The sequence below is a fragment of the Ornithodoros turicata genome, chromosome 2 (assembly GCF_037126465.1).
Source record: "Ornithodoros turicata isolate Travis chromosome 2, ASM3712646v1, whole genome shotgun sequence".
Classification (NCBI taxonomy): Eukaryota; Metazoa; Arthropoda; class Arachnida; order Ixodida; family Argasidae; genus Ornithodoros; species Ornithodoros turicata.
The window spans coordinates 140,742,283-140,759,615 of record NC_088202.1 but is presented as its reverse complement, the minus strand read 5'-3'; the positions used below and the strand labels follow the sequence as shown (position 1 = coordinate 140,759,615).

Here is a 17,333-nt window from a genome sequence, read left to right as displayed (position 1 = left end):
ATCCATAAAAAATTAATCTTCGTAATCTTATTATTATTATTATTTTTTACTAAGATCCTTAGATGGATGAACGGTTATGGCACATTTCTGATTTCATAACTAAGATAATTATTCATTGTTAACGTAGTTTGTTTAAAACAAGAGGTATATCATTCTGATGGAACTACACAATTAAGATGACATTCAGTGAGTGCATCCTACAGGCAAGCAAAGGGGTTGGTGCCCCCACGTGGTCAGCCACAACTGGTCAGGTTTAAAATCTGCGAGAGGGTGGAGGTAAACTTATTAAGAAGTATAACGACAGCTTCGTGGGCTGGTTCAACCGCGTTTGAGAGTAAATTGATGTAGAACTGGTCTGCCATTTTTTATTGTTCTGACTAATCTCCGTTTGCATGCACCGTTTTTATAAGACTGAGGCGCGTGCCCAGTCTTAGTTATTTACATAGTAGGTGTGCATGCAAACTAATTATAATAAGAAGCGCGTGTTGCGCGTGCGAGGGACTTGCTGGAGGCTGGCTTACGATATGGGGGCTGGTGCCCACGTGGTTAATTCCTCAGATGACACAGTGAGGTCGGTATCACTCTGACGTGGTTTACTCCAACACAGTAGGGCGTGCACCTAATTATAATATTAAGAAAGGCATGTGGCAGGGATGGCTTACCAGATAGAGTCGTGAAAGTGGGCTGGTGCCCACGTGGTTAATTCCTCAGATGATACAGTGAGGTCGGTATCTGTGGGCTGGCGCTCACGTGGTTTAGCCCTAATTAACATTCGCAAGAGCGGGATGGGGCGGGGACGGGGGCGGTCTTGTTTGTTGATGCTAAATACGCTAGCTAGCGTATCTAGCAATTGTTTTGCTAGATAGGCACTGCTAGGTGGGCTACATTTCTAGACTACTGGCTACCAAATACTAATCTACCAAGTGAATAGGAAAACACAGGAACATGTAGATAGATGGAGAAGTAGAACTAGACACATGCACACAATAATGGCAACAATTAGCATTAGTAAGCACTAGCACTGTTAACCTTAAAGAGGAACAAGCAGAATTTAAGAACATGTAGATATATGAAGAAAGTATGGAGGTGTATAATCAGACACGCAGAATCGTAGTAACAATTCTCAGTAGTCAATGCCTAAAGAAATGATCATTGTCTACTTATGTTAATCGAAGGCTAGCAAATGCGAATCTACCAAGTGAATAAGAAAACAGAGGAACATGTCGATAGATGGAGAAGTAGGACCAGACACACACACACACAATCATAGCAACAATTAGCATTAGTAAGCACTAGCAATATTAACCTTAAAGAGAAACAAGCTGAACTTAGGAACATGTAGATAGATGAAGAAAGTATGGAGGTGTAGAATCGTGGTAACAATTATGAGTAGTCAATGCTTAAAGATATGATCATTGTCTACTGATGTTAATCAAAGGCTACCAAATGCGAATTTACCAAGTGAAGAGCAAAACAGAGGAACATGTAGATAGATGGAGAAGTAGAATCAGACACACGCACACAATCATAGCAACAATATTCAATAATCAGCACTAGCAATATTTACCTTAAAGAGGAACAAGCAGAATTTAGGAACATGTAGATAATGAAAAAATGTATGGAATTAGTGAAAATTATCAGTGGTCAATGCTTAAAGAAATGATAATTCTCTACTGATGTTAATCGAAGAAAGCGAAATACGAATCTCTCAAGTGAAGAGCAAAACAGAGGAACATGTAGATAGATGGAAAAGTAGAATCAGGCACACAAACACACACACACATATATATACATAACCAGAACACCAATTACCATTAGTCAATGCTTCAAAGAATAATAATTCTCTATTTATATCAATCGAAGACTACCATATACGAACCCAGCAAGTGAAGAGCAAAACACAGGAATATGTAAATGGATGGAGAGAGTATGGACTCTAGATTCTAGAACCAAACATGGAGCATCATAGCAACAATAATCAATAGTCAATGTTAGAAATACCATGCTAACAGAAGAACATCAAAGATCGTTAACGGGGTAGAATCATGGCGAGCAGTCATTGAGGTAATTAAAATAATCAATAGTCAATGCTAAAAGCTGTCAAGAGAATATCATTGACACAACTTTTGCTTGAAGAGTTAACTTGTAAGCATGCTGTCATTGCGACCTGAACTAGGGGAAACACCAAGGAGCACGAATTTCAATAGCAGGACAGTCTTTGTGAATCTGAAAGAGGCTACAAAGTTTGCATTCTTTTGCATCTGGGGATCATTACACATGCACACATTGAACGCAATTTTGACTCATATTCTCGGATTTTGTCGAATATTTCCATGAGAAGAACACAATAACACACAGGCACACAGAGACATGTTCACTGGCCCACCCAGCCCCTCCTTATATCCTTAATCACGAGCACGAATTTGAAAATGAAGAAGATATGGTAATACATCTATAAGCTCACTCCTCAAGGCAGTTTGCAAAAGTTTCATGGCTTCGTAGACTATTCTTAACACGACTGCAAAATAGTCCAATGCCTAATTGAAAGAATCATTATGACTTCAATACTTGTCAATATATAATGTATGGATCACTGTAGCAAATTTACATCACACGATACAAATGCAACGAAAAACAGGCAAAATGGGAGCAACGAAAATGGCCATTTAGTGATGGGAGCTCGTTTTTATATAATTAGACAGTCATAACAATCTTGCGAGAGGAACTGATTTTCTGAGGTTGTAATGACAAACCATATGCATATCTAAGCAACAAACATGCATTTTTCGTTGACCTACAAGAACGAGCTGGACAGGAAATATTCGTACAGAACCCATGAGTTCTCTCAAGTATTCTGACTGCATGAAAGAAACCTTTTCTCAGTTGTGAGAGAGGACAGACAAAACCTTTCTAGCTGGCTACCACACTATTCACCATAAGGGTGGGTTCACACGAGGGACCCATCTCCGGGATAAGTCCGCGGTGGGCGGTGACGTCCCGTGGACGAAGGGGTCCCCGTGCCCGCCTAGGGATGGGCGCGGATAACTCCGTCTTGGTTGAATGTGTTTTCACACTTTTCTGCTCTGTGGTTAAACAGAAAAATGAAATTTTGTACGTTGGGGTACATTGCATCCCCAGCATTCCACAATGCAGGGAACCACTGCACTAACGAAATGAAAACGAAACTGACGAATCGTCTATGACAACACATATCTCGCTGTTTATGTGTTTATTTAACGAGTACCCACTAACAGCCAAGGCCTAAGTGCGTGGAGCACTCTACATGATAAAATAGAAGTGGTGGCGAAGGGGAATCAAGTCGCCTACTACCAGTGGCGTATCTAGGGTGTGGCAGGTGTGGACAGGTGCCATGGGCGCCAGGTGAACAGGGGCGCCATTATGTGGTCGGGTGTGAATGTGCCAGGTCGTGCACTCAACCTGGCACATTCATAAATGATCTAAAGCACCCGCCATTAGAGAGGTTGTATGTGAAACCTAGTGCGGAACACACGAAAACGCATCCCCAAGGACATCATGTTAACCACGAGGTAGCTAAACTGGGCGCGTGACGTATTTGACGAGAACGGGGCACCGTGAGCAAACGAACCAGCTCAGTGAGCGACTGTCACGGCCGAGACCAAAGCAGCCTAAACAAAAGGGAGATCCCAGTACCCTGTACGGTTACTCGAGACGCGACAGCAGCATTTGAGGATGTTTAGGTAGCAAGCCGATCGCAGCAGTGGGACTTTGAGAGAGATATATGAGCAAGAAAATCGACCCGACGAAAAGAGTTCGTATCGGGCGGACCAACAAGAGGGTCGACCTGAACCCGTGTGTCTTGCTGGGGCAGGTGTAAAGGTGTAGGGGCGATTTCGGCAAATTTTACACGTTAGATGTTGACGGCAACGAGCTGTACGAAGAAATTTTGGACTGCAGAATGTTGCTCGCGAGGCGCACAGAAAACAAAATATCGATACCCAAAGAGCTTCTTGAATTTATTGTTCACTATGGAGATGAGAATGTCTTCCCGAACCTTCGGGTTGCGGTCCAGATAATGTTTACGATCGCGGTTTCAATTGCCAGCTCTGAGCGGTCATTTCGCAAGCTAAAGCTGATACTTTCGTATTTAAGAGCATCAATGGGCCAGGACAGGCTTTCCGAGCTTGCTGTCCTATGTGTTGAACGAGAAGAAACAGAAAAAAATTGATTTCAGTGACATTATCGACAAATTTGCAGCAGCAAAAGCCAGAAAGGCTATCATGTGACGTTAGTGGGCCATCTGCATGTGTAGTAGTTCTGTGGATTTCATTAAAGTATTTACAAAACATGACCAACTGTGTCCTCGATATGTGCCTGAACAGGGGCGCAGACTCACTATTTGCCATGGGCGCAGGTAGCTCTAGATACGCCATTGCCTACTACTAATAATAGGACGAAGCACTGACGACAATCGCCTACCTTGTGGCACAGTCTACATTGTTCGAAATTTTACTTAGATCTCGTGTCCCTTTCTGCTTATCCTTTCTCTGTACGTGTTCATTCCAATCTCGCCTCTCAACCTCCGAGCGTTACTAACCATGAACCGTTGGATCGGTCTGCATGAATCTGAACGTGCTCGAATCCGACAGGAACATAGAACCTCAGCTTTTTGCTTCCCTTTCCAACCGAAAAGAAAACAAAGTATTGAATTTAATTGAACTGAATTGAATCCTGGCCCCTGCAACCTCAGGTACCTCTCAAGGTTAGGTAATAGGCCCTCTTTTAGTTCTCATTTTCATTAAGGACATCTTTTCGAGGACGACTGCGTCACCTATACCGCAAAGTATCTTCCACCCTAGACTGTGATACACACCAAGAGGACCTTGTTACCAATATCATCTTGGTACTGGGCTCAAAGTTCCATGTCCACTAAGGTACTATACAATATGCACATACAAAACTCTTTGCAGTTTATGACTATAGGAATAATGCATAGAGAGCATGTATCATTGTTCAGATAAGGAATTTATGTTGCGTGACGGACATGCTATAAGGAAAACGAAGCCATATAACACTGCGGGAAATGAAGGGAGGAACCACCATTTGCCATAAACCATTCTCTACCAAAAGCGACATTTCTCTGACGGATTCATGGGTGACCCAGGTGGGCAGTTAAAGACTCGACTGAAGTGGTCAGAGTTCATCAGTTGGACGTTGCACCTTTCGTCAAGGTCGGGGTGGGTTTTGAAAACATTTAAGCTTGGAATGCCACACCATTTAATGGCATAGGACACATAGAACAATTGGTCTCTCGTGAAGCCTCTAACATATCCAAGTGTAACGCTTGTGCTTTCAGCTGCTTTTCTCCATGCTCTCTCAACTGATTGTATTCCCAATGCGTCGGCGAGGTATTCCTTCTCACGTTCTTCGAACGTTCTGGCTCTGGGTGCTTTGTGGATAACCGACTGGAGACATCCGACTAATTTCTTGTACGCAGCCAAGCTATTCTTTGTGACTCCCTCGGTGCTGTTGTCGGAAAACATACGTTCGTTGTCATAGTTGTGCATAATTTCGTGGCCAATAGTTGTTCCAAGACCCGCGTAGTTCACTTCTGGAGGCCCATGGAATATGAAGAATGGTGCGTACATAAAGGGTGCAGGTATGACAATTGCGTTGTATTGAGCGAGATTGAAGGCATTCACAAATTGATTAACGCCTATCAAGTCCAATACAGTGTTTATCGCATTAATGTAACCGTCCTGCTGTCGAAAACGTTTCCAGAATATTCGAGCTCTGCCTTGTCTTGTCAGCACAACGTTTTTTGCGTAATTGTCCGGCGTCAAGTCCTGCATTGGCTCCAGATACCTATCGACCGCTTCTCCTGACGACAAATTAAACGGGTAGCCGATTATTCTTGACGTCAGTGATAGTTTTTTTAGTACTGCTTCCCTCGTAGGATTGTCTAGCCACTGGGACGTCTTAAATGATGCAGCAATTTCTTTGAAAATGTAATCAGCCATTTCTCTGACAGCGTCCACTCTGGATTGATTGACGATTTCATGCAAAGCCTTGAGAGTCGCCACCGACGGGAAGGTCCTCTTAGCGGATTCGTAGCACCACACCCGGACAGTGTGAGGTTGTCTTGCTGAGTCCAGGAAACCAGACAACCCATACAGGTCGTAAGTTATTACCCAGGCAAATAACGTTTGGAGAAGATGTTTATCGATAAGAGGAGTGCTCCCGAAGATGTTGTGAAGAAGGGCAACGTGAGACCTTCGCATCTGAAGGGTAATCGTATCAATATCCCCGATCAAAGATCTGTGTTCTTCCAGTGCTTGGATCCACCGTGATGACATGTTTTCATCGCTGCCTTCTGTGAATCCTACTTGAGACATTGGAAACGTGATAGATGTGGACTCTGTCTGTTCGTCCGTCAGCTGCGATATCTTGTCTTCGGCCTCCAGAATGGAATTTAAAGTCTGTTCGTCTATAGTGTCAACAGAAAACACAAATTTTAATATTTTTTCCACAATGGATTTTCGTTCATCCATAGGACGTGGCTCGTCTGCCACAGTCTTAGCCGCGCGCCCTTTGTATTCCAATAAAATATAGGCTTGACCGGCCGGACTGTAAGACACCATATTATATTCAAACAATACCGGTAACCCAATCAACATGAATTCTATTTGCTTCTTCAATGGGTCAAAATCTAAGCGTTCGATCAAAGCCAACTTTCGTTTCCTAAGAAACGTGTCCACGTAGTTTTTCTCTGATGTCACATGTCTAGTATCGACGCAGGAGGCATAAAAAGCGAGCACTTTCTGGTATCCATTTTGTTTCCCTGGTCCTATTATTCCGTTGATCATCCATTGTTCTGCACTCTTATGTAGATTCTCGTATACGTATTCGCGAAATCCGTTAGCCAGACCGTGCATACTGCGAACGGCACCGTTGCAAACGTATGTGAAAAAGTTGTCACAGGGATTAAGCCTTTTGTCGACAGACAGGTCAATCAAGCGACGCATGAAATGACAGTCCTCAGTGTCACACACATTTTCAGGCCTCGTATGGTCCTTATTCTCGCCCGTAGATTCGTGATTATTGATCGGCGTCGTGCGCCACGTCTTCCTGTCGTTTGTTGTGTGCAGCGTTGTCGCGTTGGTGTGGGTTGTTGTGACTGATGTTTGTGATTGATCAATGAAATACCACGTGGCTAGTACCACAACAGATGCGGCAACGATGAACGTCGCTGTCTTCACGAGCTTCTGGAAGCTTTTGACTCTTTCTTGCGCCTCCTCGAATCCCTAGAGGAAAGGGGGAATAGTACCGTCTGTCAAGAATTTTCGCTTCGACTGTATGTCATCGCCGGGAAGAAACTGTGGCTATCAGCGACTGCCAGAAGGGGAGAGGAGTGCAAAGTATACGGGGTGACAGCGCAGCCCGTAGCGGGAAGTCACTGAAAAGGTTAGCCAGCTGTAGGACTCGAACCCACATCTTCTGGGTTACCGGTCCAGGGCTAAGCTAACACGCCTCCCCAGCGACTTTCAGGGTGCGTCATCTGAAGGGACAGCCAGCCACTCATCCTCCTTTCACTCTTACATGTTTGCTCACTCATACACACATTGAATGTGTGTATGAGTGAGCAAACATGTACCGGTAATCCAGAAGACGTGGGTTCGAGTCCTACAGCTGGCTAACCCTTTCAGTGACTTTCATGTTTCATCGTTTATTTCTTAGGCCTTTTGAGGCTTTGTTTGCATTTGTCCCTTCTATGTTGTTCCAGCCTCAGAACATGAGTTCTCTCATGTTCATAATTTTTTAATTATACTTCGGACGCGTTCGCTCCCTTCGCCGTGAGATAGTCGGTATGCGTGGGAATAACAACGATTTAATACGAGTAACTAGGGACAAGACAATACATGTTGGAGCCTATGTCTCCAGACGAATCAGCCAGAAGAATCCCAGGCCAAGCTCTCGCGCATCGTCTTCAGTGTCCGCAACCCAACCCACTAGCGCCACTACACGCCGTAGTTCAGTGAGAGAGTTTCCGGGGTAAAACAGGATGAAGACTTAGTAATTTTTTATCTTGAAGTACTTAATTGCTTTCGATGTACATAGGCCTTGCTTGGGGCAATGCAGTCAACTACGGGGCTCTCAACTGCACGTTCATCTGCCTTTTTTTCAACACTGGGTTGACAGGAGATGAGAGCCGCAAGACACCCGTTTCTACGCGGGATAGCTGAACCAAGAGTCCATTGTTCTGGTGCTTCGCGCAATAATAAAGCGAAACGAATTAATTACTAAAAAAAGCACTAAATGTAAACGTTTTCTTGCTAAAGTGTCGCAATTGGTATATCGGAGATACCGATACCGTCCGATATCACCAGACAGTACGTAGGCGACGTCTCAAAGAGTGTTTACTAAACAGGAAGTCCTTCAATAGCGTAAGCCGTTTGCGGATTATCCACCAAGAAACTTTTCGTGGAATACCAGGCATATGTCACAACCGTCGGCAAGGGATCTAATATGCAGGCCTGTAAAAAAAAAACAAAAAAACTTTTGAACGGCCGGTGGTATATAAGCGCACGTGATGCACCACTGTGAGGTGTTTTGAAAAGAAAAAAAAATCACATCATGTTGGCAATACCAAGAACACGCAATCCATCTTATTTCAAGATGGAGAAACCACTTTCAGTCAGGAAAACTAATTCAGGATCTATAGCCATATCGACATGAACTGCCAACCACAGCTAATCGAAATGTCCTTCCTTTCAGAAAACGAGCGTAGGTCCCATGAAAGTTAAGCGGAATGGATACGATTGCATATTGCCAGTGTACTTCGTTGGATAAGGGAAGGGACGGGGACGCATGCACGGTTGTAGTTCTGTATCGGGACCACTCGTTTTCAAAAATTAGTGAAAACGTTAGGAAAGTAAATATTGCATAGCAGTGGAAGTACGTCATATACTGAATCTAAAAATGTGAGAATTATAACATTTTGTGGACTAGAAGTTTTTTATGTGCATTTCAACAACCCCCATCTGATTCACTTTTAGCGCAGGAGAAACCCGGGAATTCTAAGCAGACTCGAAACTTGCCATCTTGCAAGAGGTAGAATCACCTCACTTTAGTGAGGTTAGTCTAGATGAGGTCCTGCAGACTGGAGGGGGGCTTTCTCTTCCACCCCCCAGGCATGCCACTAGGCGGTGCGGGCGTCGAGACTATGCCTCGGGTTAGATCAGGAGGTCCTCAGTAAAAATGGCGGATCGCCTTCAAGAAACGGGCGATAGAATTTAATTTTTATACGTTTCACGCAATATACGAGGGTCATCCCCGTTTAATTTCGTTACTAATTAGTAACTAGCTTCTGTTTCACGTAAAAGCGTTTGATTTTTGTTTTTATTCCTTTTTTCGCTTAAAAAAAGCTAGTGGTCCCGACACGGAACTATACATCCGCATACGCTGCTGTTATATGGTATGCCGTTCCACCAAGTAACCGTAAGAAGGTTTTAGCGCTTAATGTTATCCTGCACTACTTTTACAAATAGTTGTAGTAGTAGTACTCCGTCGAATGTACTAGTCTAAGAAGACTCGACTCACCGATGGGTTGCAGCTCACCCCAGAGGTCGGAGAGGGATAGGAAGCCATTTGTAGTTTTTGTTCCGACAAAGGCCTTCTGCAAATGTCCCTAATCCAGAGGATCAATGGAAAGTTCTAGCTTCCTCCTTCTCCACCTTCCGACGTGGCACTTCTTCGTCTTCTCCTACCTTAATCGCTGGTCCTCTTCCTCCACCTTCTTGCTGCGCTCGCGACGGCCCACGTCGCGATCACGGCCTATTAGATTAAAACGACCATGCCATAATCGTCAACCTCTATGGGGAGCCTGACCGCACGGTCCGCTAGGTGCGCTACACATCGGTCCGCGAGATCTGCATCATGACTGGACAATCGAAATTTGAATGTTGTACGCGCAGAAGCGGACGCACGATGACGGCGAGCCCTTTCACTTGTATCACCACCACCGTTGCAGACGACAGCAACAGCTTCTATGCAGACACGTAGAATGATGATGATAATCTAATTTAGAACGAGAATCATCTCCCGTGGGGTTCCACCGCTTGTACAGAAACACTAAAGTAAGCCGAAGTAAAAAGTATTCTAGTAATGGAGGAAGTAAGAAAATAATACCGGGCCGATGGGTAGCTCCCCCGCTAGCCTCCAAGGCGGCGCTGGGAAGGGGTGTCTGACATGGTCGCTGTAATCTAGTAGATCGTGGTTATAGTAACAAGACGCGCCGCCGCCGATTCTGCCGATCGGTGCGCCGCTGTCCGGAAACAAATTTCTAACTGAACCTGAACCTGAACCTAACTTTTCCGTTCAAATTTTAGAAAACAACTGGGTGAAGGCATAAATCTGCCATCATGATAAGTAAATCATGACAAGATCCACCCTCATATACGTAGTCTGCGGCAACTGTGTGATCAGTCGTCAAGTCTCAAATATTCCGCACAAAGATGGAAGATCAGCGACCACGAAGTGCTTTCGCAAACACGAAGGAAAATGGGCTGAGGCAAATTATGTTAATATGGCATCACCTGCGCATAGTTCCGTGTTGTCAGGATACACAGAAATGAATAATGCAGCGGTACCTCAAAGAATTATATTGATAAAATAAGGCAGCTTGGCAGGTGGTGCGGGTTCAGTACAATAAAATTTTCTATTCAATGGTCTGTAGGTACGCTACCGTTCGAAGGTTGATGCCGCCCTCGGTAGCTCAGCCGGTAGCGTGTCCCCGAGTGGATCCCATAAGATCGCGGGTTCAAACCCGGCCTATAGGACGGTGACAGTATTCTGGATAAGGCTCAAGTTGCTCGACTAGTTACCCGATCACTGTGGCGTCGCTCATTATCGCAGTTGTCTCGCGACTTAAAGCCCCGAATTATTAAAATTATTATTAAAAACGCGAATTATTTTCCTACCTAAAAATTGTCGTTCCGCCAAGGCAGTAGACCTCCACGTGCGGAACGTCATCATGACGTTGGTAGACAGACTGAAACCGAAACAAATCGGAAGGGGAGGGCTGAGTTCCACGAACGGCCACTTGTTCGCTGCCTCCTATTGGAAGAAAAGTAGGATCGAAGGTCGCGTCCCTTTCAGGGACCATCGTAATCCCCTCAAGACTGTGGCTTTCGGGCGTGACCTTGTTCGCCCTCTAGCTTAGAGCGTATAGTTAAAGTCAACCAAATTGGTGGCGCTGTCGAACACAATGACATCATTTGTTTACAAACTGGGAGAGGTCTGTTATTGAGCAAGAGTGAGCTGTTTCCCCGATAATAACCGCATAAAACAGGCAAACTGTTGTACGTGACCTCTAGTATCGTGGGTTCGATTCCGGCCGAGGACGGAAGCAACGCTTGGGAGGTAAACAGTGCTTCCAGCCACGTGTGTCGGAGATATCCGGTGCACGTCAAAAGAATCCCAGGAGGTTGAAATTATCCGCAGTCCTATACCCTGCGGCATGTGCAGCATGTCGCCACGCAAATAGACCGACTCGCCTTCACCGTAAATCTACTCCCAATTTTACGTACGCGATTGAGGAACGTGTCTTCGAAGGGGGAAATCTTCTCTGCTAGATGACACTTACGGGTCTAGAGACACACAGGCACACGAATGGGCAGTCACGCACCGTCGCAACGCGAAAATAAGCCTTTATTCCGATGCTTGTCCATCGATTAGAAAATATAGGACACTCTTTAGAAAACGTTCCGGTTTTGGTAGAATGGCGATGTGAAAGGATGAGCGTCCCGGGGACACCAGCGTTTATTCAGGCAGTGCATGCAGGGTGTTCCAGTAACCGTGTAAAAAAACGAACGCTGCGAATACATCTACAGTGAGTGCGTTTGTCTGTGTTCCTCTTCGTGTTTTGCTAGTATACTTCAACCGAAATTCTCTTTAGTTTTCTGTCTACTGTGCGATCAGAGCGTGCATCGGCGCTCACCTTGGCCAATACCTGGACCGTGCGTCGCTGCCCAGCCAAAGCGTCCAGTGTGAAACTAGCACTGAATGAACGGCTTGTGCTCCGTGTAGGTGGTGAACGTGCGGCCTTCGAGAGCCGAAAACGCTTCACCGCGAGATAGACTGCAAGGAGCTCGCGGGAAAATGTGCTGTAACACCCTGGCTTTCAGCTTGCAGGAGAAGTATGTTAGCGGTTGCCATTGGCTGGAGTCTTGCGCCGACGGCAGACTCCAAAGCGTCGACCAGCAGGATGGTCGGGGATGGTGGGCTGGTTGTGCCAGAACGGTAGCAGTAGCCAAGTGACGCTTAATCTTCTCAAATGCATCGATGGCGGCTTGCTTGCTGGTGGCGGTACGGCTTTTAGTGGTAGCAAGCAGCGATTCCAAAGGGACAGTTGTTGCACAGTCAAGCCCGATGAATTCCCGGAGCTTGCGTGCGGACTAGGGTTGTGGGACTGGATCGCTTGGGTCGTTGTGGGAAGAGGGGTGATGCCGGAGCTGGTGATGAGGTGGTGGAAGAACTCCAGTCGCTCCAATCTGTACTCGCTCTTGGCGGCATTAACGACGATACTGAAGTCGTTGAGGCGAGTAAGGAGAGTGCGGAGATAGGCGGCATGCTCTTGTGGAATGGAACTTGCGATCAGCAGGTCGTCAATTTAGGCGAAGGCAAATGGATGACCTCTGATAACTGTGTCCACGAACCGTTGGAAAATTTGCGCTGCGTTTCGCAAGCCAAAGGGCCTTCGCAGAAACTGAAACAGTCCAAACGAGGTGGTGACGGCGGTCTTCTGCACGTCTTCTGGCGCGACCGCTATTTGGTGCTATATGCGCGTACCAGATCGACCTTAGAAACTTTTCGCGCCGTGCAGGTGGCTGGTGAAATCCTGTACGTGAGGAATCGGGCATCGATCTGGTATGGTGACGCGGTTGAGGGCTCTGTAATCTCCACATGGTCGCCAGTCTTCTTGGGGACCGCGTGGTGAGCGTGATGACCAGTTACTGGAAGAAGGTTCGATGACGAGGAGGTCGCGCATGTGCTTGAACTCAGCTCTGGCCACCTTGAGCTTCTCTGGAGCGAGGGGACGTGGGCGGATGTGGACAGGTGGACCAGTGGTTATGATGTGATGGACCACATCGTGCTACCTGGCGATGGCGTTGCTGGTTGAGGGGCTTCCTGCCCGGGGGCAGGGTTGGCCATGGTTGCAGCTGGACCGAATCACGTTCGGGTCACCAATATGAAGGTGACAAGACAACCTTCACCGTGCGAGAATTAACGAGAACTGATTTAGTCAAATCTGGTCGGGTCGAAAGCTCTGCAGCTCGCGTCAGGTGAAGAAGATCGTGGTGACGATGGTGACGGGCCGCTACAGTAGTTTGCCAGTCTTCCTGTCGCGGGTCTCACCCCCTCCCTGGTGGTACAACTCCTCAATCACAATCATAACAATAAAGCTGCTCTGTGGGTGTCAGAACCACTGGTTTTGCATTTTTTCAGCGATATTGTACTAGGGTAGGGGAATGTATTTACTAATAGAATTGTAATTGGAAAAGAAAGAAAAATATGGAGTTTTTTTTTCTCGCTAGCTTTTTAGCTCGCAAGTCGTCGACCCTCACAAGAAATGTGGTCAGTATGGTTTTCACACAGCACGGACCTGAAAGTAATTTGCTTGTACGTTACCAGGTCACGGGTTTTGAAGTACTTTCCAGAAAACAAATGAATATGTTAGCTAAAACTCTGGTACACAACATATGTATCACGGAGGTTCGGTCGAACACTTTATTGAACTTTATGAACTGAGTTATGTCCTGAAAGCGCACTTCACGAAGTCCCGATGATTTAACACTCTCCAAACTACTGGCAATCACAAGCGTGGTCTTCAGAAATAAATCACAGAACTGCCAGACACAAACCTTCTGCCGTCACTCTCCGCCCTGCTATCCCTAAACACCGTCGAACGAAAACAATACCAACCAACCTCCGGATTGGCTTGCGAGACCGGCTGCTCAGGCTGCAGAGCAACAGGACAGCACAGCAACCAAAAATTCGGGTACGGCAGGAGCAGGGAATTTCTTCAGCTTGGCAGCGCTGCTGCTCTCGCCTAGAGCTATATGGGACCGCTCGTGTCGCTGCAGCTCTGCTGCTCCGCTGCTGTTGCTCTGCTGCTGCTGTTCAAATCGAGGCTATGAGACCCCGCCTTAAGTGGACTAGTAGGAAGAATCCAGCAGTAGGAAGAAGAAGATCCAGCGAACCGGTAGAGATGTAGGAAGGGAGTTGCCTCAGGACAGAAGCCGCCGATATTTCGAACAGAGACTGTTCTTCTTCCGGGAAGAAGAACAGAAGAAGAGCCCAGAAGAAGAAGAGTCTCTGTTCGAAATATCGGCGGCTTCTGTCCTGAGGCAACTCCCTTCCTACATCTCTACCGGTTCGCTGGATTTCTACCCATCTAAGTAGACTAGTTGTGGCACAACTTAAATGTAGGGGGTGCAGGTGCGCAGATGGCACATGCCGTCGTCCGTTACTGGGTCTGAGTCTGTTTTTGTTCTTACGATAACAAAGTGAGAGTTGCTCCAGTAGTTAGTGCTTTCCCAATTGGTTAGATGCCGAATAAAGGACATCAGCAGCGTGGTGTCGCATGCTGGAGCTCCTCTTATGTTTATCCTACAATACAGACGTGATATGCACCAAAGTGGTTGGAATAAAACAGACAAAGTTTTGGACAGTGCAGTCATTATGGTTTCTTTGTCTTTGCATTGGTTTCTTTCTATCACTTGTGTGTTTGACGAAGTCCACCTGGGTTGTCGGGGTACTTGGTATGCAATACTTAAAATATAACCGCAGCAGAGAATAACGACGATAAGAGACAGGCAACACACAGCACGACTGCGTATACAATCGTACTCGTCACCCGTACGCAGCCGTGCTGTATGTGTTTGACGAAGTCCACCTGGGTTGTCGGGGTACTTGGTATGCAATACTTAAAATATAACCGCAGCAGAGAATAACGACGATAAGAGACAGGCAACACACAGCACGACTGCGTATACAATCGTACTCGTCACCCGTACGCAGCCGTGCTGTATGTCGTCTGTCTCTTGTCTTCGTTATTTCCTCCTACGGTTATACTACTTCAGAGTTTGACAAAGTCACTGTGCACACACCCGCACCTCCAGAAGTCGACGCAATAGTTTTACGCATCACGATACACCACCGACACATACTACCAGCAGAATTGTGAAAACTGCGTCTTTGGTGTTGCTATTGTTCCTATATTGAGTATGAGTAACACATGCAGAAATAGCGTCAAATGCAACGAAGAACATTCAAGTGATTATTAAGCACTCGGTAGTGAGGTCACGGGGCCTTTCTTTACGTTACTGTATTGTCCATGAAATAAAAGGTGAGTGATATTTTTCTCCAGGCACCGCATACTACAAAAACATTTATACACCTTTATGGTTCGGTCACGTTAAGTCATCGTCACGATACCGAAGAACCGACACAACAAACCACAAGAATTTGTCCCTTCTGCGTGGGTCTCCATTCTCTCATGCTCTCCATGCTCTCCAACTCCATTCCTTGTTTCACGCTTTTTTACTGGTAGACGCAGCAAGGAGATGACACAGCGCTGCTATTACTTGTAGCAGCTGCCCGTAGCGGCTCAGCCAGAAGCCCAGTTTATCAACGCAACGGTCACTGGGCGTATGGACTATTCGCCACTCCTAAGAAGAAGAAGAAGAACGCACCCTCGTTCTGTCGGTTGTGCTGCGGCCTGTGGAGCTTCTACGCTGGACTTCCTTGACAATGCCTTCCAGAACCATTTCACGGGCTGTCCCGCACACATTCGCTTCTGCGGACCAAAATTCTTCAGAGGAACCGGATGGTATCACCCTGGTGAGATACGGTTTCCTACCGGAGGGGTCGTCACCGCTTGTTAGTAACTTGGGCAAGTGGGAACTTCAGAAGCTCTCTGAAGAACCTGACGACGCTCAGTTCTTCTCTACCGCCGCTGCAAGTCCAAATGTAGACACGCTACTCGGCTATATCTCCCACCATCAGCAAAGCATCAGAACCTTCATCGGCGTGTTCTGGTTCGCAGTTGGATTTCTCCTTGTATCAGGTACTGTGGGAGGAATTTGCCATCTAGCTCGACAGCGTAGACGCAAGCAGGAAGCAAAGACGTCCTCGCTGGCCTATATGGTGTGCATGGTGCTTCTGGCCCTCTGTCTAGCCATACTGATGTACTCATGCGTCTGCCTTATCAACACTAGGGATACGCTGATAACATCTCTCGTCGTTAAGGCGCCTGACATGAAGGGGATGGCGTTTAGAAATATGCGAGCATACGTGAAAGATGTATTGCGGAATATGAACGACTCTGCAATGTCTGACGTGATGTCAGGCGCGACGAAGCCCGTATCCTCGGAGTTCAAGACGAGCTTCCGAAACTTCGTTGAAAACAAGCTCCTAGCAGACTGGAACGCACCTCTTTATAATGTTGCGCGTGACTGTGTGGATGACATCAAATACTTGAAAGGGCTGATGAAGGAAAACTCGATAGTTCCGCAAGACGGTTCCTTCAGAGACATCCAGTACCAGTGTTCTGTCCTCAACAGAAAACACCAGAGGATTATAAGCCGAGTAGTGCAACACGTTTCGGACTCGACAGCTGCCGAAAGGTCAGACATAGTGCAAGGGTTAAGGAACAGCACCATCGGTGGCATCAATGAAACCGAACATGGCATCTCGACCACGCTGGACGGAATCAACGCCGTAGAAAAGTCGATAACCGATTTTGAAGAAAAGCACGCAGTGTACAAATATTTTAGTGAGGACTTTATGCATTGGCTCCTCGCTCTCATACTTCTGCAGCTTCTTGCCGTCGGAGTGCTAGCATGCAGTCTTGGGATCGGTGCAACCGTTCGGAACAAGTACGTGGCGCCCAGCAAACGAAACAGAGCATCGAACGTTGTCGGTTACGCGTTCATTGTTAGCGCTTGTCTGTTCATCATACATTCGATATATGGAATGACTATGGTCACAGCTCTGACAGCGTACAGTACATTGACAGAATGCTATCTATGCGCCCCGTATCGTTTGAAGCATTACAAGGTTCTGGACGATGCGCTCGCGATGTTATGGCCACTGGAAAGCAGATGGCAACCGTTCGCAAACCTGGTTCCCAGTGAACTGTTTAACAGTTGTAGCAACGAATCGACCTCCATTTTAAACCTACAAATTCCAAAACGAAATGCATCTTACAAGTATAATTCACCGCTGTTCCGAACTATCCCGGGGACGTCGACATCACAGTTGATGTCTGCTGTGAATGGGCCTGACAAACT

General features: G+C 46.4%; 1 protein-coding gene across 1 annotated transcript; it reads right to left on the bottom strand.

The window, feature by feature from the left end:
* Window positions 1–5,099: 5,099 nt before the first annotated feature.
* On the bottom strand, window positions 5,100–6,620 carry LOC135385100 (neprilysin-1-like). The gene has a single exon (XM_064614276.1). It carries the CDS (start codon window positions 6,618–6,620, stop codon window positions 5,100–5,102), a length of 1,521 nt encoding a protein of 506 aa, XP_064470346.1.
* Between the last annotated feature and the right edge of the window lie 10,713 nt (window positions 6,621–17,333).